At 33.2% G+C, this 27,710-nt stretch overlaps 1 protein-coding gene and 1 pseudogene across 4 annotated transcripts in view; one reads left to right on the forward strand and one right to left on the reverse strand.

The window, feature by feature from the left end:
* The first annotated feature begins 324 nt into the window (after window positions 1–324).
* The window catches only part of ATG4C (autophagy related 4C cysteine peptidase), a 67,654-nt gene continuing 40,268 nt past the window's right edge, over window positions 325–27,710 (forward strand). The window contains exons 1-4 of one of the 4 annotated variants that reach the window (XM_039888140.1): window positions 325–387; window positions 16,052–16,122; window positions 19,273–19,416; window positions 20,392–20,475. In XM_039888140.1, coding sequence (XP_039744074.1) covers window positions 19,341–19,416; window positions 20,392–20,475 — 160 coding nt within the window. In that variant the 5' untranslated portion in view covers window positions 325–387; window positions 16,052–16,122; window positions 19,273–19,340. Of the gene's footprint in view, window positions 388–602; window positions 785–16,051; window positions 16,123–19,272; window positions 19,417–20,391; window positions 20,476–23,623; window positions 23,661–27,710 lie in introns of those variants that run through there. The other 3 variants (XM_039888131.1, XM_039888135.1, XM_039888144.1) reach the window with 3 other exon arrangements.
* LOC120623058 (uncharacterized) lies at window positions 6,274–6,392 on the reverse strand (annotated as a pseudogene).

Here is a 27,710-nt window from a genome sequence, read left to right on the forward strand (position 1 = left end):
TCCAGTTCATAAAAAGCGTTGGCAGACTGTCTTTTCAATCCTTGAAAATAATTTCAAAGTGGAAAATGAGCGCACACATTCCTTGATATTTTGTCTGTATTTACCTTTAGTCCCAACTACCTCTTGATTTAGAGTACCTTCACAACAGGATAGGAAGGAATACTGCAATTTTTACCAAAGTAGCTTGGTAAGAAGGTCTACATTAGTATAATGGATTTAATGGGTCCTCTGAAATCGCTTTTGGGGTCTGCAGGCGTCGGAGGCTGAGCGAAGTCTGAGGGTCGCACTGCAGGCTGGATCTTGTAGTTTCTGCGACAGAGACTTGTCGTAGTGTTGCATGGCATGCTGGGAGTGGAAGTCCAATTGTTCAACAGGAACTCCCGGCAGGTATAATGTGGTTTATTAGAGACATCGCTTACAGATGGATACTTTCCCTTGGCTCTGCGTTTGCCGTATTGATGACTTAGGGGGCTGGGGGTGGCGAACCCGGGGAAACAGGGATGGATGAAGTCAGTGGAGTACAATGGGCCCGTAAGCAGCTGCTACCGCTGCCGCCAATCCAAAGGATTTAGTGTCCCGGAAGCGGCTGACCTATTGGGTTTGAAGGGGAGGCCGTTCTTCTTACGGTGGCCGCGGAGCTCGAGGTGCCTGTGGCGGCGGCGGCCCTGAGGTCGGAGTGTCTGCGTGTGTGCGGGCTGTTTTTGTGGCGGCGTGCGCTAGAGCTGGAACATTTCCCGGGTTGGTGGCTCGTGCACATTTTTTACACTTCTCCCGTTCTGCTTCGGTGAGGGGTCGCCTTGAGGCTAGGGAAGTCGGCGGAAGGTTGGGAATTAGTGTCTTGGTACATGAATGACCAGGTTTCTTGGTGGTGGGCGCGCGCGGTGGCGGTGGGGCGGTGTGTATAAGGTGGGGGAAGGCTGCCATCATTGGAGACCCTGTGGCCAACCGTTTGGACTCTATGAGAGTTTTGGCTCCTCCCTCATCTCGCCTTTCTAGTGTTGTCTTCGGACTCCTTGCCCTTTCTGGGCTCCAAAGCAACCATAATCCTTCCTGTGGGCAACTGTTTCCCCTCTGTTCTTCCTCTCCTTGTGGCTTTTCTTAGATGTTGTAGGCGCGACCTCTTGTCCCCTAAGCTATCGCATCTATTTATTTCTGTCCTATTTCTCCCCATTGAAGAAAAGAAGAAGGGAAAAAACCCAAACAAACCAAAAAATCGGATTCCTGAGATCTCAGCATTCTCATTCCCATCTCCTTACCCTCTATTTGGGCCTTTTTATTGCTTCATACCTTAACACACTCACCTGAGTATCTTAAGGCTTTCTCATTCGTTTAATCACTTCGTTTAATCACTTTACTGCGTTCTTGCTCACTCTCAGCTCTGCCAACCTCCATCCACGTCAAAGGGCTTTTTAGGTTGGAGGCTCGAATACACTCTTATCATGACTGGTAAATAGGAAAGACGTCAGTGGTCAACTTAGCATGTCTGCTTATGGAGTTTATGTTTCTTGAGATTTCCTTGGCTTACATTTTCATTTTATATCGATTATTTTCCCACAGGGAGTTCGCAGCTAACCTATAGTTAGAGGAGAATACCTCATCCTACATCTCTTTGTATCTGGATTACTTATTTAGGTTTATTTTTCTCTCTTCCTACTCGGAACCTATGTCGCCAGTGGAATTTTGCAGTGATTTTCTGTCAATTAATAGCAGATAGACAAGGAAATACTCTTTCCTCCTTGGTTGCTAGGAATTTTTAATTAGATTATTAGTCATTGAAAGTACCTAGAGGGATTGGAAAAGCTTTGAAAGGTAAAGTCTGTATGTTTCAATTTACAAAGTAATAAAACTTTTTCCCTAATAAAAGAAGAGTTTCTAATTAGTCCAATAATCTGATGCTGTATTGAATTAATTATCAGTTCATTCCCTGTAAAATTTTGGAAACTGTTTAAAGTTAAAAAGTGGCCAGTTTTTGGAATTGTTTATTAAAAAGTTTAAAAACCATTTACCTGATGTTCTTTTTCTGTAAAATGAATGCAAATATATCGAAAGATTTGTTTGTTATAATTGCTTATGAGGAATTTCTGTATATTTTGATCTGATAAAACAGCATTGTATACTATTAACCGATGTTTTGTAGACAGAAATTTTTGTGCTTCCTGGCTTTTGGGAGACCATATAACTCAAGTTTGCAGCTTTTCTTCTAATTATTGCACTATAGAAATTCTAGTAGTAAAATCATTGTTTTTCTTTAAGCAGTCCAATATAATCTATGTGTGTCACTAAAATATAAATATTAATACCTGTACCCTGTCAAATTAGGATTATTCCTATTTAATCAGAAATGGTTTCAGCCATGCTTAGTATTTGGGGCTAAATGTAAATATTTCAGAATTAATTCACTCAAAGAATTCTTTATTAGATAACTGATGAAGCTTGATGTTACTCAAACTTTTTACATTTTTCCTGAGATTTTATTCAGTTAAGTAGGCATTTATTAAATACTTATTACTATTTGACTATAGACACAAAATAAAACATTTATTGAGAGCATCTGCTTGCCCTCAGGTCTGTACTATTAAAGCATTATTGAATTTAATGCTTATAACAACTCAGTGAGCTATTGAACATTATTTACATTTAGCAGATGAGGAAACTGAAGCTAAAAGAATTCAAGTTACTTAGTCCAGTTCTTTTTGACTTTTCCCACTGTGAAGATTGGCTTACATAGCTGCAAAGATTTGTTCTCTACCCAGGAATTTACAAAGAGCATTAATTCAATACATACTTGCTGAGCAGCTGTTATGTACCAGATATTCTAGGTGCTGGGGATACAACAGTGAACAAAACAGACAAAAGTCCTGCTCATAAGGAGCTTGCGGTTCTAACAGAATATATGAGACATAAAGTTTGCCTTCAAGAAGCAGAAAATATAGCCAATATGCATTAGATTTTATGTGTTTTGGAATGTTAAAGTTGAAAAGAGATTAAGGAAGATTTGATGAAGATGAGATTTGACATAGTACTTAAGTATAAGTAGGGATTTAGTAGGTAGAAATTGGGTAGAAAGTAATTCCAGTTTGAGTCATAAAATGAACAAAATTCTAGATTGTAGGGGAGAGAGATTAGAAGGAAGGACAGGTAACTGGACTGCTTTGTAGCTCAGTTTCTTGAATGTAGTACATGCGCAGTGTTGGTTAAATTTGAAACAAGAGCTCAGCTATGAGGCAATGAGGAATTAGATGATCTAGTGTTATTGTAATGGGAATGGAAGAATGGAATGGATTTAATAGCTGTTGGTGAAAGAACCAGTAGGCTCTGTTAATTATTGAATGTTTGAAGTAGGATGGTGTCCAAAGAAGAGAAGCTAGATTACCATGTTTGAACTGAGTGGACCAGGTGTATTGTAGATTTTCCTATTTTATCAAGTCATGATTTTTTTTTATTCTAAGATGTCATTATTTTATGAACTGCTATAAAAAAAAATTCCAATTAAAGATTGTCAACTGTAAGATGCATTCAGTTTCAGAGTTAAAATGTAAAAATGTGTGATCTAGAAATGATGAAATAAGGTACTCCTTATGATGGTTAGTGAGCCTTATAACCACTTTTTTTTTTTTGGAGGGGGGCGGGCTGTTTATAAATTTGTAATCCTTGATCTACATTCGGTCATTTAGCATTTATTAACTAGTCACTGTTTTAGGCCACAGTCATATGGTGGTCAGTAAATACAGTCTCTGCTTTCATAGAACGTATTGCATAACAGGGGAGGCAGGCACAAAACACAGTTTCCATCAAAGAAATTTAAAGTTGCAGCTGTTGTAAGTGCTATGAAGAAGTACTTGGTGTAATACGGAAGAAAAACTAATTACAGAGGGGATAAGAGTGTGGATATGGAGAGGTGATATTTTCTTGGACAAAGTGGTCTTGAGGATAGGTAGAAGTGAATGGATTTTAGAGGTGTTTAGGAGGTGGCACTGGATGATGGATTAGATATGAGGAATGAGGGAGAGGAAGGTGCCATCTGCCACCTCTAGCTTTTTGGCTTATGTAACTGGATGTACTGTGGTATAGTTCACTGAGATAGAGAACATTGTAAGATGACCAGGTTTGATGGGACATGCTTTGTTTGTTAATATATACTTTTTATTGTGACATCTGTTCAGGGTTAATTTCTTAATTATTCATTTTTTTTCTTTTATGTCGTTGTTTACTTATTAAGTATATTTGAGGAATGGTGTACCTGAAACAAGTTTTTACAATATTTTTTTTCTTGAGTGAGTAGGTATTTGTTTTGAATTTATAGGTAACATTCAACCATATATATGAATAGGTAACTCAGTAAGAATTATATTTTCATCTTTATTTTCACTTGGGATTTGGCAGTAAATTGGGCATCCTGTTAAATTTTTACTTCATTCAGTTGGTATATATGTATATATTAAAAGTGTATTAGAGAAAAAAGGATATGTTTTTGATTTTTCTTTGAAATATTTCCTTTGTGTAATTTTGGCAATATTGAATCAAACAATCAGTTTATTATTTAAATTTTACATTTCATAGTGAAGCAGTAGCATGTGTAGAGCAAAGAACATGGACTTTAGAGTCAGACTACCTGGATTCAAGGTGTGTTTTGCTATTTACTAGCAGTATGACCTTGAAGAAGCTGTTTTAAGCCTTTGTTGTTTTTAAAAATCTATAATAGGATAATAATAATACCTGTCTTATAGAGTTGTGAGAATTAAATGAGATGATATATACATAACTTAACAAAACTCTTGGTATAGAGTTTATTATTAGTATTAGTATTAGTATTATTATAGTGATATGGGGTCTGAGACCATCTGGACTTTTTTGACAACATTTAAACTTTAGAGTTCCTTATAGCCAGTAGAGCTCAACTGGAGAAAATATTTGTTTGGTAGTCATATTTGGACTTGGAGAAAATATTATATAAGGTGACTTTGTTTATTTGCAATCATACTACATAAGTTACCACATACCATCTTTCACAGATTCTTATCAGACATTATGTTTAGTCTGCTGCTATAATAGGAAATTAATGTTAGATTGGTTTTAATTACTTATTATTTGTTAAGATTATTACTTTTATTTTTAGCCAAACCTTTCTGAACTTTGTACTTGCTTTTAGCTCTTATGGATAAGGTGAAGAAGTAGTTAGACTTTACGAAGTCTGATCAGCTGCTCTAAAGTTAATTTCCACACTATCTTTTTTCCCACCTTTTTTTCATTTGAAAGTTTCAGACCTATAAAAAGTTGAAAGAGTAGTACAATATTGTATATGCCTCACCTAAATTCACATTATGCCTCATTTGCTTTCTCTAAATACACATATGCACTTTTTTTTTCTTGCTCAACCATTTGAAAATAAGGTGGAGAAATAGTGATACTTCACTCCTAAATACTTCATCATGCATCTCCTAAGAACTAGGACATTCTCCTATGTAACTATAATGCCATTAGCATACCCAAATAATTTAGACTTGATAATATTATCTAATGTATAGGCCATATTCAAAAATGCAAATTTCCTCAAATGTTCCAGTAATGTCCTTATAGCTTTTTTTCTTTTAAAATACTGAATCCAAGCAGAGATTATGAATTGTATTTAGTCATCATATCTCTGTTTTCTTTTTTCTAGAAAAATCACCACCTTTTTTTTTCTTCTCCTTCCTTTCTTTTGTTTGGTCTTTCAAGACAGCCATTTTTAAAGAGTCCAGGCCAATTGTATTGTAAAATGGCTCACAAAATAAATTTGTCTGATTGTTTCCTCACAGTTTCAGTTAAATAATTTTTTTTCAAGACTGTTACGTAGGAGATATTGTAAACTTTCTATTTCATCACATCAGGAGTAATATAATGATCATTTGTCCCATTATTGGTAATGTTAAAATCGATCACTTGAGTTAGCCAGATTTATATATTCTAAAAGTATCTTTTTCCTTTTGTGCTTAATTAATTTGTGGGGATGATACTTTGAGATCATTGGGTATTTTGGTTTCCAACCATTTATTTTTCTGTTAGTGCTTTTAGAACCTTGCCTGAATCATCATTGCATTGATGGTTGCCAAATAGTGGTTTTCCAGTTCTCTCAATCCTTGTACATATGTTTGCTGGCTATCCTCTTCTTTAAAGAAAAGCTGTTCCTCCTCTCTCCTTTATTTTAGTATCACGATATATCCAAGGATTCTTTAATTAATTAATTAATTTGTTTATTTGTTTATTTTTTATTTTTATTTATTTATTTATTTTTAACACCTACAGCAACTAGTATTCCTAGGTGGTCTCCCATCCAAGTACTAACCAGGCCCACACCTGCTTAGCTTCCGAGATCAGACGAGATTGGGCACGTTCAGGGTGGCATGGCTGTAGATGGATTCTTTTTTTAAAAAATATCTATCCACTGTGTTATAACCTGTTACTATTATTATTGATGATTAAATTATCCCAAATTTTGTTAGCCCTTTCACACTGGTTCCTGTGGCCTTTGCATATGTCCACATTGGTGTTTGGGCACATTCTTAACTTTTTGCACAATGAGATATTCCAGCCTCACTTTGTATATTCCCTGTTCAAGCCCTGGAATCAGCTATTTTACCCTGGAGCACTGGTTCATTTTAGTGGGAAATAGTACTTAGAAGCCAAGATTTGGGCATTGACAAGACAGTTAACCTTTGAGCAATGCAGGAGTTAGGGGTGCTCACCCCCATGCAGTCAAAAATGCATGTATAACTTTTGACTCCCCTAAATCAGTAGCCTACTATTGACTGGAAGCCTTACTGAAAACATAAACAGTTGATTAACACATATTTTGTATGTTATATGTATTATATGCTGTACTCTTAAAATAAAATAAGCTGAAGAAATAATTTTATTAAAATTATAAGGAAGAGAAAATACATTTATAATTATTGAAAAAATCCATATATAAGTGGGCCAGCTTGTGCAATTCATACCCGTATTGTTTAAGGGTCAACTGTTCTTGTAGCTACTGGAGTCTCATTGTTTATAGGCCCTGTAAGTAGGGTCCCCCCCCCACCCACCCACACACATGTTTTTTTAAAGAAATCATGAGTTTATAGGTGACCTTAAATTTAAATTCAAAACCACAGAATTCCTCTTTACCCTCTCTCAGTTCAAATTTGTATTTCCCTTTCATATACGGAGAATTTTGATTCTCCACTACATCAATATATTTACTCATCTAATCTGTCCAACAACACACATAAGATAGTTTTGGAATTACTTTACTGATAGTAACAACAGATTTCCCCAGTGAAGATTTTTTTTTTTTTTGCCATTTTATGTCCTTAGAATATATCCCATTAAAGATGTGTAGTCAAAGTAAGTATTCAAAATTATTTGAATTTTTTTCTGTGATTATGTTATCAATTTAAAATATAGTTAAGTTCTTACTAAACTGTTTTTTTAATAGACTCTCTATAAAATCAGTTACCTGTAAAACTACTAAAGTAGACATAATAATTTGACTGTATCATAATATATAGTTATAGGAAACTCAAGAACAGTTATATCAGAAAGAGAATATACAGTTTTTATCTTTGTAAGGTTTTAAACTTGTAGCTCTATTTTCAAATTGATATACTATTTAAAATGAGAAATGTTGAGAAAAATGACATCAAACAGTGCCACTTGTAACCCAAAACAATTGTGTTTGTGTACATTTTAAACAATGCTCTTTTGACTGATGATACAATTCAAGCATTAATCTTTAACAATAGACATAATTGTTTAGGGTACTTTAACTCATTCCTTAGAAATATGGCTAGTGTTTTCCTGTATTTACACCCAGAATAGAAAGATTTATTTTATTTGTATGTCCTTTTTATATTTGTATTTGAAGAATGCCAGTTGTGACTTTGTTTTGTGTTACCCTGTGATATTTTTCATGTGTGAATAGTCTCATTGGAAAGTGGAAAATATTTTCTCTTACTGATTATAACGCTTTTCATTTCTATTGTGAGTCAACCATATGTGGTCTTGAGTTCTGATTAGCTATAAATATCTTGCTCATTAGAATATAAGGTTAATGAGGACAGGAACTGGTTTCATGGCTCATTGTATCTCTCATAGTACCTTATAGAAGTAACCACTACTTAATGAATAAGTAAGTGTGATATTTTATGTTTAAATGACATGTAATTACTATTCTCAATAATATGGACATACCTTTTTCTTGGCTAGAGTAAATTAATGGACTGGGACTTGGAAAAAAGCTTTTCCATGTTTACTTGTTACAAACCTCAAAATCGGTGTCTCAAACTGAATTCCTCATCGTCTTGTTAGCCTCCTCTGGGGCTCCCTATTTCTGTTAATGGCATCATTATCCATCAGACCTGAAATCTTTGTGTGTGAGGTTATAAACATTTCGTATATTTATCTGATGTTGCTAGTTCTACTATCTCTGCTTGTTGCTTATGTCTTCTTATTTCTTATCCCTTACCGGTACCTCGATTGAGGCTGCTATTACCACTCCTATATAGCAGTCTTGTGACTAATTGAAGGAATTGAGAATATTTAATGTGGAAAAGAGATAATGGAGGAGAGGAATAGGAGGTGTGTCTTTAAATATGTGATGGGTTTTCAGATGGAAGAGGGATTAGTTTCAGAGGGCACAGCCATGACCAGTTAATGGAAATTAAAGGACACAGACTTTTGGTTCCATATGTCTTTCAAGCAAGTGTAGTAGTTTTAAATTGACCAGTATCATGCAGTTATGTGGATACTCAAGAACAGGAGTCCCCAACCCCTACGCCACAGACTGGTGCTGGTCTGTGGCTGGTCAGCAGCCAGGCTGCACAGCAGGAGATAAGCGGCCAATGAGCAAGTGAAGTTTCATTGGTATTTGCAGCTGCTACCCAGCACTAGCATCACCAGCTCAGATCATCAGGCATTAGATTCTGATGCCAAAAATGTTGGAGACCGCTGCTCTAGGACAGTTATATTGGTAGAAAAAAAATAGTTTAAAACACTATCAGGCTTTGAACTTATATTTTCAGCTCAGTACAAAGCTTGTTAAGTACTGATCTAGCTCCTTATTCTAGAAGTGTTCACCCAGAGGCTAGGTGAATATGCAAAGTTGTATATAAAGATCTCACTACTATATGGATGATTGAACTCAGTAATTATGGTATCTGAACCAGAGAGCAGATCAGATTCCTGGGTATGAGAGTGATACTTTTTTCAGTTTTTCAAATTTACACATTTTCTTTCACTACTCCTCCCCATCCCAAGTACTGTAGGTGAGGAGCAATTACCAGTAGATTAGTGTATTGTGTGGGAAAAATGGTTAAAAACTGTTATTAATATTACTGCTTACTATAAGTTACCAGATGCTTTGTAAGTTCCCTTTCAATTCTGATATTCTGACATCCTTCAATTCTTATAGAGTTTAAGTTTGTTGATTAAATGATTCGACCCAATATGTTACTTCTTGTATGTAGACTGCATATTTAACACTTCTCAAAGTTGCATTTTAAAGTACAGAGTCAAATTCATAAAATCCTCCCTAAAACTAAGGTCTGTAAATTTAGTACTTATGTTTTCTTTTATATATTTTATTATTTCAGGTCTTAAATTTAGGTCTTTGACCCATTTTGAATTAACTTTTATGTATGGTGACAATTAGCAGTCTAGTTTTATTCTCTTGTATGTGGCTTTCCAATTTTCCCAGCACCATTTATTGAAGAGGCTTTCTCTTCTCCATTGTATATTTTTGACTTCTTTGTCAAAAATTATTTGCCCATATTTATTTCTAGGTTCTCAGTTGTGTTCCATTGTTCAGTGTGTCTGTTTTTCTGCCAATACCATGCCATTTTAATTATTGTTGCTTTGTAGTATAATTTGAAGCCAGGGAATGTGTTACCTCTGGCTTTGTTCTTTCTTCTCAGGATTGCTTTGGCTATTCTGGGTCTTTTGTGGTTCCATACAAATCTGATGATTTTTTTTGTTCTGTTTCTTTAAAAAATGCCATTGGGATTTTGATGGTGATTGCATTAAATCTGTACATCACTTTGGGTAACATGGCCATTTTAATTCTTAGATTCTTCCAGTTTATGAACATGGAATACCTTTCTATCTCTTTATGTCTTCTTCAATTTCTTGTAGTAATGTAGTTTTCAGTATATAAGTCCTTCACATCCTTTATTAAGTTTATTCCTAGGTATTTTAATCTTTTTGTTGCAATTGCAAACGGAATTGTTAAGTCAGACGGGAAAAGTCAAGAACCATATGATTTCACTCATGTGGGATATAAAACAGAAAGCAAAAAAATGAACAAACAAGATAAACAAAAACTCATAGACACAGACAGCAGTATGGTGATTACCAGAGGGAAAGTAGGGTGCGGGGGATAAGTAAAGGGGGTCAAATATATGGTGATGAAAGGAGACCCGACTTTGGGTAGTGAACACACAATGCAATATACAGATAAAGTATTATAGAATTGTTTACTTGAAACCTATATAATCTTAATAACCAATGTTACCCCAATAAATTTAATAAAATTAATTTAAAAAATAAAATATAGAGTCTGCAAACATTCGGTTACCTTGGACTCATCAGAGGTTACTAAGGTCCTGACATAATTAAAATGTGTTTATCAAACTATAGTAAACATTATGTTCTTAGAGGTAAGATCGAGAAATGCTTAAAATATCCCAGATATCATTAATAATTCTTATTGTAGTCTTCAAGTAAATGATTGAGGTCATTTAAATTCTTTATATCCCATTTAGGTTGGTTCATGAAGACAACTTTACAGTCTGTGAGCATGTAATAGTGTTGCACAGTGGAGATTTTTGCCTGTAGAAACTTGATATAAGTCATATGTGAGTGTCTGCTCAGTACTTAGTTTCTTCTATAGATGTTTTTACTTTTTTAGATTTAAAAGAACACATAAAAAGTACATTTTATTTATGTCATCATTATAAAGTAGCTATGCATTAATTTAGTGTTTTTAACTAGAGGATGTGATCCTGAGGAATCCTAACAATGTTTATAAGATGTATCCTTGAGGCAAAATTACCTTTTTAGTCTTTTTGCTATCAGCTTTTTATTTTTCTTAAAAGCCAGGCTCTGAACATGTGTGTCCTGCCCTTATCATGTTGCTATTCCTTTTCTTAATCTTTCTGTCTTTGTCTCTTATTGCCAGCCATCTACATTGTCTAACCCTTAGCTCTGAAAGAGATAATCCAAATAAATTTACCAGTGCTCTCTTTTTCATATTTACCACTTTTTTTTTTTTTTAAATAAGCCTGTTGGGTTTACAAACCAAACACAAAGTACATTGCATGAAGACAGAAGATTGTCAAGTATAGGTAAAAGGAGGGAATAGAAATGGATACAATAATTGATGTTTCTGTAAATAAGGAACTGAAATGGGGAGATGAAATAAGAGAATAGAGAAGACAGACCAACATATTGAGAGACATTCAAGGTCAGACAAGGGATTGATATTTGTTACTAAAAATGCAAGCAGGTAGAAAAGGTTGCAGTAGATAAAAAACTTAAGAGAGGACCTCACAGTTAATTTTATTTGATGGTATACCTAAAAGCACATCAAAAATTGTAAATCAGTATATTTCTTGCTGCAGGATACCATTTGGGGAAGATACCCAAGCATACACATAGCCTGGAAGTCTGCAGTGTATTTACTGGTTGTGCTATGTGACTGAGATATATTTTGTAGAATCAGTCTCTAAAGTTCTGTCAGGAGCTTTTACTTGGTTTTAAATATGCCGTGGATAAAACATTCTCTCTCTTGCCATATGGGAGAGGCTGATTACCTTCCTCCGCCCTTCAAGGACAGTGATTTGAGTACCTTTTACATTTATCAGTTTATGATTTATCAACTGTCTTAATGTGTGGTTGTGGTTAGAAAAGTGACTCTCTAAAATTGACAGCTGTTCTCAGTCGATGATTTTCATATCAGATGTTGTAGCTGTGCCTTCCAAAAGGACTCTGCTTAGTCTTCACTTTGCTTTTCACATCATTAACAATAAAGTTTAGTAATAAACTTCATCTGGTAGCTTTATCTATGTTTATTGAGATAAATAAAGTTTTCTCTTTAATGCTGTCGTCTGTTAATTAAAAATGGATTTGTCACAATGTAAATAGCAGAAATGAAGTAGATGGTAATATTTGCTGTAGTATGCATTAGTAAAGGTTACTTGAAAAAAGTTATTAATTTCTCTAACATTTTAAGAAATAAACCATAAGTCTCTTCTAAAAGTGGGAATTGTGATGAGTGTTATTTTGATGGTTTTCCAACATTACATAAAATTAACAAGAATTTTGGCATATCAGTGTGATTACTGGCACAGTCAAACCAAGTATTTTAGATACTGTATGAGATTGAAATATACCGGATAATGAATGGGTATCGCTTCACTTTATACTTGGATAGACAATGAATTTTTAATTTAATTTTTTTTTTAATTAGAAGAGCTTTCGGAAAGAATTTGTGGGTGTTGATAGTTTAACATTTTGTACTAAGACGACTTGTCATTGTGGTTTTTTTTCATTTGTGTTTTTTGTTCATTTGTAGTTAAACTAAACATACTGTTTATCTTGCATTCCTTTGGCTTATCTCAGATAAACATAAAGAAAATATTTTAATGGACTGAATGGATTCAAGTATTAATTTATTTTTCTTCTTTCTAAATCTCACCACATTTATTTTGAGAGGAAACAAAAGTTATGAATTAAGTTATTTTATTCAGCCAAAGCTGCTCTGGGGAAATTACATTGAGGAAGTTAAAGTTTTCTACATGACTAAATAGCTGAATCCAATGTCTTTAAGAACCACAAGAATAAAGTTGTTTATCTTAAAAAGGAAAAAGCACTTTGTCTCAGCATTTTTATCTTATAGGCTAGGCTGCTTAGCAGTTTTGTAATAGAATGTCTTTTTTGCACATTTCTTAGTTGAGCAATTTCAGTTGTTTTGTTAGAGTTTAATATAACCTGGGCACATTTGTAATTTTGTATGTTAAATTTTTATTTGAGCAATTTGTTTTTGAATAATTTTATTATTTTAAAAGAGGCTCAATGTAAACAATTTAAATAATAAAGTACAAAACAAGAAAGTAAAAATGATATTTCATCTCTTAGAGATTCCACTTTTAACATTATGGACTTCTAGACATTGTTTTATGCGTGTGTGTGTGTGGGGGGGTGGGCATATGAATATACATACAAAATATATATGCATATAGATACGTAGATCATATTCATGCTGCTCTTTTTTTTTTCACTCTAATCCTTGGATTGCTCTACTATTTTTAAAATAATGAACAAACTTTGTATTTTAGAGTACTTTTAGGTTTACAGCAAAATTCAGAGAGAATATGCAGAGTTCCCATATACCTTCTGTCCCCCAACACACACAACCTTCTCCACTATCAACATTATTGTCAACAAATGGTTCATTCGTTAAAATCAATGAACCTACTTTGATACATCATTATCACCCAAAGTCGAGAGTTTACATTAGGGTTCACTTTCCGTGATGTGCATCCTATGGATTTGGATAAATGTATAATGACATGTATCTATAATTATAGTATCATACAGAATAGTTTCATTGTTCTAAAAATCCTCCATGTTCCACCTACTTATCCTCTTCTCCCTTTCTCCCCCTGGCAATCACTGATCATTTTACTGTTTCCATAGTTATGCCTTTTCCAGAATGTCATACAGTTGGAATTATTTTAAAAATTGGCTTATTTCACTTAGTAGTATACATTTGGTTTCCTTTGGGGTATCTTTTCATGGCTTGATAACAAGAGTGCAGTTGCTGGATCATATGGTAAAAGTATATTTAGTTCTGTAAGAACCTGCCAAACTGTCTTCCAAAGTACATGTACAATTTTGAATTTCTACTGGCAATGAATGAGAGTACCTATTGATCTACAACACTGCCAGCATTTGGTGTTCTCAGTGTTAGGGACTTGGCCATTCTAATAGTATGTAGTGGTATCACGTTATTTTCATCCGTTTTCCTGATAAAGTATGATGTGGAGCATATATTCATATGCTTACTTGTCATCTTCTTTGGTGAGGTATCTGTTAATGTCTTTGACTCATTTTTAAATCAGGTTGTTCATTTTCTTGTTTTTGAGTTTTAAAAAATTTTTTAGAAAAATATATTTTGGATAACAATTCTTTATCAAATGTATCTTTAGCAAAAATTTTCTCCCAGTTCGTGGCTAGTTTTTTATTCTCTTGCCATTGTCTTTCTCAGAGCAGAAGTTTTTAATTTTAGTGAGGTTTAGCTTGCCAGTTATTTCTTTCAGGGGTAGTGCCTTTGGTGTTGTACCTAAAAATTCATCGCCATACTCAAGGTCATTTAAGTATTCTAGGACTATTATTGTTTTGTGTTTCACATTTAGGTCTGCAATTCTTCCACAGTTTGTGAAGGATGTATGGTCTGTGTCTAGATTCTTTTTTTTGCATGTGAATGTCCTATTTTTCTAGCATCATTGGTTGAAAAGACTATCTTGGCTTTAATTTTTGCCTTTGCTCCTCTGCTAAAGATCAGTTGACTGTATTTATTTTGGTCTATATCTGTGCTCTCTGTTCTGTTCCATTGATCAGTTTGCCTAGTCTTTTGCTAATATCTCTTTGTCATGGTACTGTAGCATTATAATAAGCTTTGAGGTTGGCTTGTGTCAATCTTCCAACTTTGTTCTTCTTCAATATTGTGTTGGCTATTCTGGGTCTTTTCCCTCAGCATATAAACTTTAGAATCAGTTTGCCAATATCCACAAAATAACTAGCCGGGATTTTATTGAGATTGTATTGAATCTTTAGATTAAGTTGTGAGGAACTGACATCTTGACAATATTGAGTCTTCCTATCCGTGAACATGGAATATCTCTTCATTTTAGTTCTTAACTGAGATCTCTCATTAGAGTTTTGTAGTTTTCCTCATATAGATCTTAGCACATTATGTTTGATTTATACCTAAGTATTTCATTTTTGATGGGTGCTAATGTGAATGCTAATGTGTTTTTAATTGCAATTTCCACTTGATCATTGCTGGCATATAGGAAAGCGATTGAGTTCATACATTAACTCTATATTCTACAACCTTGCAGCAATCACTTATTGTTTCCAGGAGTCTTTTTTTTTGTCAATTTTTTAAAAAAATTTCTTCATAGATAATCATGTCATTTGTGAAGAAAGACAATTTTGTTTCTTCCCGATCCATACGCCTTTTCTTTTCTATTCTTTCTTTGTCTTACTGTATTAATGAAGACATTGTGTACAATATTGAAAAACAGTGGAGACATCCTTGCCTTGTTCCTGAACTTAGCTGGAAAGCTTCTAGTTTCTCAACATCAAGTATGATGTTAGCTGTAGGTTTTTTGAAAGATGTTCTTTATCAAATTGAGAAAGTTTCCTTCTCTTCCTAGTTTGCTGAGAGTTTTTGTTATGAAAGAGTGTTGGATTTTGTTAAATGCTTTTCTGTATCTATTGATATTATCTTGTAATTTTTCTTCTTTAGTTTGTTGATATGATGGATTACATTAATTAATTTTTGAATGTTGAACCAGCCTTGTATACCTTGGATAAATCCCACTTGTTTGTATTGTATATTCTTTTTATACATTGTTGAATTCAATTGCTAATATTCTGTTGAGGATTTATGCATCTGTGTTCATATTGATTCATAGTTTTCTTTACTGATTTTCTTCCTGCTGGATCTGTCTGTTTCTGATAGAGGGATATTAAAGTCTCCTGTTATCATAGTGGATTCATGTATTTCTTTGTACAGTTTTATGAGTTCCTCCTCACATATTTTGATCTTCCCCGGATATCTTTTTATGGTGATAAGTATAGATTTATGTCATCATAATATGTATATCTCATAATTTAGACATCAGCAGGTGGTTTTGTCTATTAGCATGATGTGTTAGATATGAGGATATGGTAGTGAACAAGACACAGACTCTGACCTCGAGGAGTTTATTATTTGAGAAATAATTATGTAAAATGCTTGTTTCCTCAGGCTCACCAATTTCATCTCTTGTGGCAATGAAAAAAGTATGAAGTTCCTTTAATGTGCATTACTTCGATCTGGTAAGGTTAAAAATATTTTCATATGTTTATAGGCCTTTTCTTTTAGAATGCCTCTCTTATTTTTCATTTGGATTTTTCTTTTTCTTATTGATTTATAAGAACTCTTTGTATATTAGGAACATTAACACTTTGTTTGTATAATAGGTATTGAATTTTTTTCCTAGTTAATGAATTGTATCTCACCCTTGTTAGATACAATTTTTTCTTTCTCTTCCTCCTGTACAGAAATTTCATTATTATGTAATCACATTTTTCTTTTGAATTTCTAGTTTTGCAATGCATGCTAAGAAAGGCCTTTTCTACAATATTGTTAAAAAAAATTTTAATCAATTCTTCCTTGTAGTATGTGCACATGTGCCATGTGTTTGCATTTGCATTTAGCTCTTTGATCCATCTGCAATTTATAATGTATGATATAGCTTTATTTTTTAACTGGCTAGCTTAGTATTCTAGCATTATTACATTAGCCATCTTTTCTCACTGATGTGAAATATACCTCATATCAAGTACTAAATTCTTAAATATACTTGGATTTTTTTTCTACATTCCCTATTATGTTTTATTCACTGTCATCCTTTGCTAATAATAATAATATTTGCTAATAATAGTTTTATATTGTCTTTTAATATGCTGCAAGGCAAATCTTTTCCTCATTTGGAATTGTTGGGCATTCTTTTTAAAAGTGTTTCAATTTATAATTCTTTCCAGCATGGTTCAAGGGATCACCTTTCAAATTCCTCTCTGCTCTAAAGTTAGGATTTTTAGAGCTATTTAAATTTTTGTTATAGAAATAAAGTGGGTTTATGTCTATAAAAGATTGGAATTTAATTTTAATTATATAAAAAGTAACTATATTGAATTATTCAATTAGGAACAGCTTAACTAGTTTGACCTTATAATAATTTTGTTGTTCTCATCTATATAATAATGGCAATAGAAGTATTCTTAATGAATATTTGTCTCATTAATATCTATATCTGTCACAGCATCTTACCTTGGTTATTTATTTATTTAGGAGTCATTATTTAAGATACAGACTTTCCCTGTACAAAGTATCTCACTTTGTCTTCATGTTTTTTTTCTCCACTCACTTTAAAGCATTTTGACTTTCACACTTTTGCTAAAGACTGTCCAGAGTACACTTGTTAGCTGGTGTTGGGAACTGTTTGAACCAAAGTTTTCCTTGTGGTTCACCTTTTTTCTGATTTAGGAAGAAAATATGTACATGTACAGTCTCTTATTTTAAATATTTTGGAGTTAGAAGATTCAAGGTGCCCTTTTTTTTTTTTTTTTGAGGCTGTATGAGTGTGTGTGGAGAAAGGGATGTATGAGAACTCTGTACTTCCTGATCAATTTTACTGTGAGCTTAAAACAGCTTTAAAAATTAAGACTATTAATAAAAACTGTAAATTAAAAGGTTAAAAAATTAAAACAAAAACAAAAAAGCCAGTCCCTAAAAGAGGTTAAGTAATACATTCAAGGCCTTAGTTTTTAAGTGATACAGCCAGGTTGCTTCTGTTTTTGGAGTTAACTAACTCCAAACACAAGCATTTATCAATGCTTATAAGCTATATTTCAACAATATCCCTATGCCATAAAGGTGTACCTATAAACCATGATGCACATGGCGAAAAATACTATTGATATATAGATTTATCATCAAATTTGTTTTCTTCTCTATCAATTTCTAAATTTTGATAATTGTAATTCATAAAGCCTGTATTTCACTGCCTTTGTTTTGAGCTTTATCTGCATGGCAATAATTTATCAAATGATTAAATAAATAATGATTCTTTACCATATCTCTCAGAGGCATCTCATACTCCATATAAATCAAATTCATGATCTCCTAACCTGCCCCTCTCCTAATGTTCTCTGTTTCAATGTTTAGCCCAATCTATTTAGTTTCACAGGCCAGAAACCTGGGTGTATCTTTGATATATCCCTGTTTCTCACCTTCCACATCCATTTTATCACCAGGACTTACTGAAATGTCGTTTCCTCATATGTCTTTATTTTTCCATCTCCACTGCTCCAGTTTAAGCTACTTCATTTTTCTCTTAGTCTCATACAATAGTAGTAAACTCTTACCATCTACTCTTCGTCCCTTTTTAGCCTGTTCTCTTTGCTTCTGTTGGAGTCAAACAAACCCACAGAAGTTGATTCTGATATTTCTGTTTGAAACCAGTTGCTCTTAGGATAAAGAAAGTTCTTAGTATGATCTTCAAGGTCCTGCGTGCTCTGGCCTCTATCTAGCCCTTTAGCTACATCTTATGCCACTTTTTTAGACTTTCTGTCCTCTGGTCACATTGGCTTTTTAAATTCTTCTAAGCCTCTAATTGAGGCTTTCTCCTGCCTCAGTTGTAATGTATAATTAGTAGCTTTTAATACATATTGAAAAATGGAACGTCTATTGTTAGAGAAATGAATGCATCACTACTTTTGAGTAGATATTTATAACCCTAAAAGGGGTTTGTTCTGTGCAGCTTTCTTTTCTTGAAAAGTAATCTCTGAATTACTGTAAATGAGCTCAAGCATTTTCAGTTATAATTTGTTCCTCTTTCAGATTATATTACACTTCTCAATTTTCCCTCAAGTCACTTATAAAACAAACACTTATGAGCTATGTTTGTTCTTATTTTAAAGAAATTTTGTGTTGTAAATTTAAGCCATTCTATTAAAAAAATACTGCAGTATTAAGATAGGAAGGAAATGTAAGAAACTCCTTAATTTAAAAAATAAAACAGTACAATTCAGCCTTATATGAAAGTAGTGTCTTAACTAGTATGAGTGGAAGCCTCTATTCTGAAGATAGTCATTTTTTATAAGATTTCAAGTCACCTTCTCTAATTACAAATAAAACAAATCTTGGATAGTTTCACATGCATCAAAGCTGTATTGTTTTTAATTATGAGTACCTGGGGGAGGTGATTATTTGGTTTTGTGCAATAGTTTTTATTGTATATTTGGAATTAAATGGTTTTTGTAATTGAAATATTTATAGAATATATTATATTTTACTCCATAAAATGAAAAATTGGTTTGCTCATTTCCAGTTCAAATTTTATTTAATCACTTAAATAACTAGCAAGTATTGTACTATATAATATGTACTTACTAGTTATTTTTCTTTAATTTTTTTTTTTTTAGTCAGTACAAAAGATTAAACTCATTAGAAGAATGCAATTGAGTGATGGCTTTTTATTTAGAATTTGAATATGGAAGCCACAGGAACAGAAGAAGTTGACAAGCTAAAAACTAAGTTTATATCTGCTTGGAACAACATGAAATATAGTAAGTATCATCATGATTTAAAAGTTGTTTAAATACAAAGAAATATTTGAATATGTGTATCATCTTTTTGTTAAGTCACTGACAACTGCTTGAGATCCTCATTGGATGAAATATTTCTGTAAGGAATATAGATAAGGATATCTCCTGAAGAAAGGGCCCAAATATCATAAACATTGCTTAGAAACTCAAGCAAACTATTTGGTCCTTTAAAAAAAATTCCAAAGCAGATAGATTTATCCAGGTGATGGCAATATCTCTATTTTTAGACTCAATTTCAGGCAATCTTATGTATGAACCAAGAAGCAAGCAAAATAGATTGAACACACAAAGCAGACAGTATAAAGTTTACACACCAATACCTACGACTTTCTCCTAGAAGTACCTGCAGACATTTATTTGATTGGGGATGAAGAAGCCTTCAGAAATGGAGTAATACTGAGCAGAACCAGTTTCAATAGGAAGAAGTTCATAGCCATAAAATAGGAATGATCAAATTTAGTAAAATTCCTTGATATTGCAAATTTAGGTAAAACACAATTAACATTTGACACCTTGTTCATTGGAAGTACTGGCAGCTATTTAGACAGTTACAACTTGTTAATAACATGCCATTGCATTTTGAAATTTATGAACATTAATTTTTTTAAAAAAATTGAGATATAATTTACATATTATAAAATGCACCCTTTTAAAGCGTATCAATCAGTGGTTTTTAGTATATTCACAGTGTTGTACAACCATCATCACTATCTAATTCCGGAACGTTTTCGTTACCTCAAAAAGCAACCCGTACCCAGTAGCAGCCACTCCCTATTCCTTCCCACCTCCTTCTAGCCTCTGGCAACCATCAGTCTACTTTCTGTCTCTATGGCTTTTCCTGTTCTGGGCATTTCGTATTAGTGGAATCATACAACTTGTGGACTTTTGTGTCTGACTTCTTTTATTGCAAAACAATTTTTCTCTTTTCTCGTTTAGGTTGGGTTTTGAAAACAAAGACGTATTTTAGTAGAAATTCCCCTGTATTATTGCTTGGAAAATGTTACCATTTTAAATGTGAAGGTAAGTGCAGAATTTGTAATGCATTTAAATATCTTTGTAGAAATTTGTATAACTTTTCATTATTTGATTTCTAGATTAATCTACTTTTGGCACATTTTGTTTGTTTTTTTATTTTCATTTTTTAAAAATCGTGGTAAAATACACAAAACATAAAATTTACCACCTTAATCATTTTTAAGTTTACATTCAGTAGTATTAATTACTACCATTAGTAATTAATGGTACCATTAATGCTACCATTACTACCATTCATCTCCATAATTCTTCATCTTGTGAAACTGAAACTCTGCACCCCATTCCTCCCATTAACAATAACTCCCATTCCTCCCTACCCCTCAGCCCCTAACAACCACCATTCTATTTTTTATGCCTAGATTTTGGCATCTTTCTTTTAAGAACCTATATTTTATATAACATAATATACTGCCATTTATATGCTTTGGGTTTCTTGTGAACTTATTGGGAATAGAGTCGTGCCATCTTTTGTTATATCTCTCATAGTTTTGGACTAAGTGAGTGCTAAGTAAAATATTATTTAAATTGATAGCTTCATATTCTTTATCAGGTTCCCTGCTGATAACCTTAAAGTGTATGATAAATAATTAAAAGTATTATCTTCGTTAAACTAAAAATGATAAATTTTCCAATTCTTAAGGATGCTACAGTTTCTGAAATAATTGACTTTGATGTTTCTGAATGTCAAATGAGCATACGTCCACATATGTTCATCCTTTCAATAATGATCATGTATTTCTTGTAATAATTTATGCCATTTATTGAGTGCCTCCTATGTGTTGGCATCATGCTAATAAGCTCTTTGGGAAATGTCTTTAATCCTCACAACAAGCCTAGAAGATAGATTCAGGTATCCCTATTTTATGAGCGTGAAAGTAGGAGCTTAAAAATGTTAAATAATTTGTTCCTAGTCACACAGGTGTTTGACAGAGCTGAAATTTAAACCAAGACTATGCCTTATTTTATTTGTTTATTCATTTTTAATTAAAATATAATTGACAAAATATTATATTAGTTTCAGGTGTACAACATTGTGATTTGACATTTATACTCATGATGTAATCACCACAATAAGTCTGGTAACTATGTGTCACTATACAAAGTTATTTTGCTAATATTGATGATTTTCCTTATGCTGTGTATTGTATCCCTGTGACTTTCTTTTTTTCTAACTGGAGGTTTGTATTTCTTATTTGCCTTCACCCTTTTTACCCATTCTCCCATCCACCTCCCCTCTGGCAACCATTAGTTTGTTCTCTGTATCTATGAGTCTGTTTCTATTTTGTTTTATTTGTTCATTTTTTTTTTTTTTTTTTTTAGATTGCACATATAAGTGAAATCATATGGTATTTTTCTTTCTTTGATGTATTTCACTTAGCATAAATCCCTCTGGGTCCATCCATGTTGTTGCAAATGGCAAGATTTCTTTCTCTTTTATACCTGAGTAATATTCCACTGTATATACACACACAGACACATGTGCACACATACACACTACATCTTTTCCACATCTTCTTTATGCATTCACCTATTACTTTAATACTGGCATTCTTTATACTATACAACTTTGATGTTGTGTGTGTGAGTGTGTGTTATGTTGTGTGTGTGTGTGTGTGTGTGTGTGTGAGTGAATGAGAGGAGGGAAAGACGGAGAGAGTGTATTTTATTCATTTTTGTTGACCTATTTTGGTATGTCATTTATCAATAATTTTCAATAGTCTTATAAATGGCTTTTAGTAATAACAGCTAACATTTTTTGAGTATATGCCAGTTGGTATTTTAAGTAATTTACATATATTAACTCATTGAGTCCTATCGAAATTCTTGAAGTATGAGTAGGAAGTTGATGGGTAAAGAAGGGATGCATTTTAGATAAATAGAATGGCATGACGAAAGCAATAGCAATGAGATATATTTAGGAAACAGAGAGATGTCCAGTGTAGTTTTGGTGGGAGAGAATTCTGAAAAGGATCAAAAGAGCATCTTGAATATTATGCTAAAGAATTATGCCATTTGTTTACAGGCAGAGGAGAGTATGAACTTTGGGGTAAGATATATGTGGGTTTGAATTTTTGTTCTTTTTGCTTATTAGTTGTTACTTTAGACGAGTTATTTAATCTCCCTACGTGTTGATGATACCTATTTCATAGATGTTTAGTGTTGTGCCTGGTATATGTAAGCATTCTAAATTTTAATTAATTAATTAATTAATTTAAATTTTTATTATGGTGACATTGATTAACGAAATCCAGTAAGTTTCAGGTGTACAATTCAACAGTAAGGCACATATATTGCATTGTGTGTTCACCACCCATAATTAGATTTCTTCTGTCACCATATATTTGACCCCTTTTACTCCATCTACCTCCCTTCTCCCCCTATATTATTATTTATGATATAAGGAATTTAAGAAAAAGTTATTTGAATTCCTTTTAAGAATAACATTATCATTTTTTTTTTGGAAGAAATACTTTGAACTTTGTAGTCAGTACTGGGAGTTTTCAACTCGGGGGACGAAAAGTAAATGATATAGGAGTTATGAAAGAGACAAATAGAAGACTCTTTTGTTTTGGACTTGGAGTACGAATGTAGGGAAGGAGAATGGTGTGAGGGTCGGGAAGGAGAAAGTAGAGAGAGCCAGAAAGAAGGTGGTAAGCTGCATGTCCATTGAAATGTTTCCTTGTTGACATCCCCTGATCTTCCACAAAGTTAGTTAAACTCATGAAATTCTTGTTGTAAGAGGAATTCTTTTGGACAGGGGATGAATTTGTCATCTGGAATGAAAAAGACAGCTCATATCATTGCAGGAAGTAGAAGCAGGGAGAACAGTGAAAGCTTAAGCTGTGGAGAATTAGCAGAAATCTTGGGGCTACTTTTGGATTTCTGAATGTCACAGAATTTTTGGTTCAAGCAAGTTTTCTAAGTTTTTAAGAGAGATGTTGGTGGGGTGCCCAGCTTGCTTCTTCACTACAATAATAATAATAATAATAATTATTCTAGATTATTGAGCAATAAAATGCCAAATTTCATTTACTTTCAGTGATCATGTATTAAGGCATGATGGCTATGTTGATCTTGCCCAGAGGAGCACATGATATTCATAATTAAATATATGCCTTAGAAAAATAACTAATAGCAATGTAGAGGAATGATTGGAAGCCAATTAGCAGGTGAGATATATGCTAATGCTGATCTAGGGCAGTGCAACTGGGAAGGGGAGGATGGCTTTAAGAAATTTTAAAGTAGCAACAGCATCTGGCAAATGATTGGATTTGGGGTCATGAGAGGCAGAGAGGAGATAAAGAAGATTTAAAGACTACTATCTTAGCTGATAGGTAATGATAATAACCAAATGTAGTATACTAGAGGAAGCATGGGTTTTGGGAGAACACGTAGTGTTTGAAGTAGGCTTTTTAGAAATGAACAGTGTGAATGAGGTAGGCTGTTTAAAATTGATTTGTTAGTTATTTTCAAAAAGGTGACATTTGAGGCCAATGGATAAGGTCACATTGATGGAAAGTATTGGTGGAGAACGTCCATCTTTATGGATATGCTGATGAATCAGTGAATGAAACTGAGAAGGAATAAGCAATATATAGGGCAGACCTCAAAATAATATATTATCATAGAGACCAAAAGAGATTTTCAAAAAGAAGGAGGACAGGGTGCCTAATCCTCAAAAAAGGTTGAGCAGGAAATACCCTGAGTAGAGGCTAGGATTTGTTACTGAGAAGTTGCTTATGGCTTTTGAGAGAGCAGTTTCCCTAGAGTGATAAGGATAAATAAGTAAAATTAACAGCAGCTAACCCACATTTATTGAATGTGGCTCTGTGTTATGCGCCAAAGCTAAATTATTATTTTAAACACTTAGTGGTTATGATATTGGCATAGAGAAGAACTTCTTATATAAAACATAAAAACAGTCTTTACAGGAAAATACTGACCAATTTGACCAAATAAAGATTTAAAATACCTACACGACAAAAGATACCATGACAAAGTATAAAAGCAAGTCAGAGAGAGAAGATATTTGCACATGCGCTCTCTCATTCTCTCTCTCTCTCTCTCTCTGTCTCTCTGTCTGTCTGTCTGTCTCTCTCTCACTGTCTTTCTCTCTTTTTGTAGGTATATAGATCTATGTGTATGTGAACATGAGTATTTATCTATCCATTTATCATCTCTCCAGCTATATCTTAGATAAAAGATTAGTCTCAAGTAATAAAGAATTACAAATTAATATGTAAAACATGGAATAACTCAACAAAAAATGAGACAAGAAAATGAACAGTTGTTTTTTAAGTAGAAGCTTGAATGGCCAGTCAAACGTAAGAAAATGCTTACCCTAGTAATAAAGGAGGTATGAATTAAAATGAGACACTATTTCTTAGTCATCAGATTTGCAAAAATTTAAAGGTTTCATAGTATCAGATATTACCAAGGATGTGAAGAAAAAGTATCTCAGACACTGCTGATAGGAGGGTGAATCGGTACAACCTCTTCGTGACAAATTGAAGAGTACTTAGATAAATTGAAAATGTACACAACTTAGGACCCAGCCACTCTACCTTTCAGTATTCACCCTAGAGAAGTTCTTTATATGTGTGGAGAACATGTATACAAGGAAGTTTATTACAGCTTGTTGGAAAAAATTGGAAACAGCTTATTCGCTAGTAGGCAATTTGATGAATAAGATTACTCATTTAGTCCACAAATGTTTATTGAGAGCCAAGTACGTGCCAGGCATTGGGGTTACTCTTGAAAATATGACACATAAGGCTTATTCTCAAGGAGCTTATAGTCCAGCAGATGAGTGACTTAAATAATTACAAAAATAATTAATCCCATTATGATTTTTTTGATGAAAAAGAAGAATAGACTGTTATAAAACTCTAGAAGGAGACCAAATGTGAAAGGATGCTATTGGATGCAAATAAGCAGAAAGTCCATTTCAAAATAGCTTAAACCATAAGGGGATGTATTATATACAAGCAGAAGTCCAGAGGTAGGGATGGCTCTTAGGTTGGTTTATTCAGTGCCTCTGTGACTTCATCAAGGACCCATTTCTATCCATCTTCCCACTTTGCTAATCTTAGCATATTGGCTTTATCTTCACCTACCTCTCCTTACAGTAGGAAGTATCTCTCTCAATACCAAGATAGGAGATACGACAGAATTCAGTGGAAGAAGTACTTTTTTTCTTTGTTTTATTTCTTTATTATAAATACTGAATTTTTATTTTAATGATTTTATTTTAAACCTTTAAAGTTTCCAAATTATGAACTATTTACATATAGAGAAGATAAAAACCTTGTCTGTACACTTTCGGGAATAGTAAGAAAACTATACTCAACAAGAGAAGTAAGTTATGAGTCATTTTTAATATGTGTGCTTCTATTCAATGGTAGGCTTCCCCATGCCAACCACACCGCCCCCCCGCCCCACAAAAAAAACTGTACTATCCAAAAGTGTCCCTGATGATTTAATATTTCCTGTTTTTTGAAAATGGAATCAAACTATATTTTTGAAAATGGAATCAAACTATATTTTGATTCCATTTTCCTTTTTGAAAATGGAATCAAACTATATTTTACTTCTGTGACCTGGGTATGACTTGCAAAATTATGTTTTTAAGATTTGTCCATGTTATGTGTAGTTCTAGTTTATTTTTATTGCTGCATAATATTCCAGTCTATGATTTATCACAAATTATTCTTTCTACTATTGATAGACATTTGGATTGCTTTTAGCTTTTTGCCATTATAAACAGTGTATATAGTACGTTCTTTTGTTATTGTGGAAATAAGACTTTATTCTCAGATTTTTTTGAAATAAGAAATTTACTGTTCACTAAAAATATCTGCATGCAGAATGAGGAAAATTGACCATTAGCCAGAAAAATATCACATATCTATTTATATCATCCACTTTATGGAGTCCCTTTTCTAATGAGTATAACTCCAAACCCCATCCTCTTCCATTTTTCCAGAAATTGTTTTGGTATCCACAGGAAGGGAAGCCTTTGTACTTAAAAACACACAAATTTAAGTGAGTCAGTTATAATTTTGAAAACAGGAAGAACAGTAAATAAGATCAAATATGCATTTGAAAAGAGATTCAAATATACATTTTGACTAAGAAGAGTCACAGTAAACAAGGTAAGGTAAAAGGGAATTGAATATTTATTCAGAAGAATGAAGGTGAATATGGCATAGAATGAGTAACATTAGTGATATTATTTTGTTAATGGAGTTTTTAAACTTTAGCGTACATGACAAAAAATATTTATTGATTATGAAGAGCTAATTTCCTTCATTATTTCTTCTTCTGTGAGTATATAAACCCATAATATATAAAGATTTATGAATCCTGTAATTATGGTGTTACTTTGGTTAATTACTAGTTTATAATATTTGTCCTAAGGTTATTACTGTTTTGTCAAGACTTTCTTTGTATCCTCGACAGAAATATAATATTCTGATCACCTCATTTAAGATATTTTAATGCTAACTTTTTCTCTTTTTGTGTGTCATTATGAACTCATTATATGTATGTTGGTCGATCTCCACCAATAATCTCCTTTTGATACCCAAACTGTCTCATCTTGGCCAGTGGAAGCCCCCCCTTGAAGGTTGGCTTCTACATCTTTAAACAGAACCTAATTAACTTTTGGAAACTTCTTTCTTCCATAACTTTGGACTTTTCAGCCTTGTATTTGAAATCAGCCATTTCCCAATGAACTTTGGTTTCTTTTAGCAAAAAAACAGTGTTAGAAACTACAATCTGAGTGCAAAGGTACATCGTGGGAAGGATGTTGCCCCTAGGTCATTTCAGCGCACAGAACCATAACAGATAAATATATGTAAATATATTTTCACTTCTTTTCTTAGAAAAGCGTGAGTTTATATTGGTATTTTCAATCTAGTTCTAACTGTATCATATTCCTACATAAATTCTCTATTTAATACTTATCTCTTTTTCTGTTATATAGAAATTTGCCAGTAGTTTCTTTTCTGCTCAAGTTTTTAGTCAAATTACTTTGGAGTCACTCATCTCTTATCCTGTGTGGTATTTATCTGATGAATAGTTTTGTTCAGTTGTTTCAGTTCCCTTGTTTTTGAAGGCAGTGGCACTCTGATACGTTACAGATCTAAGTATGTAGAAAGTGGTAGCTTTAAATCACAATGATTTTATTTTACCAGCCTCTGAGTCATCTACAATGA

This window comes from Pteropus medius, unplaced genomic scaffold (assembly GCF_902729225.1).
Source record: "Pteropus medius unplaced genomic scaffold, Ma_sr-lr_union100, whole genome shotgun sequence".
Lineage (NCBI taxonomy): Eukaryota > Metazoa > Chordata > Mammalia > Chiroptera > Pteropodidae > Pteropus > Pteropus medius.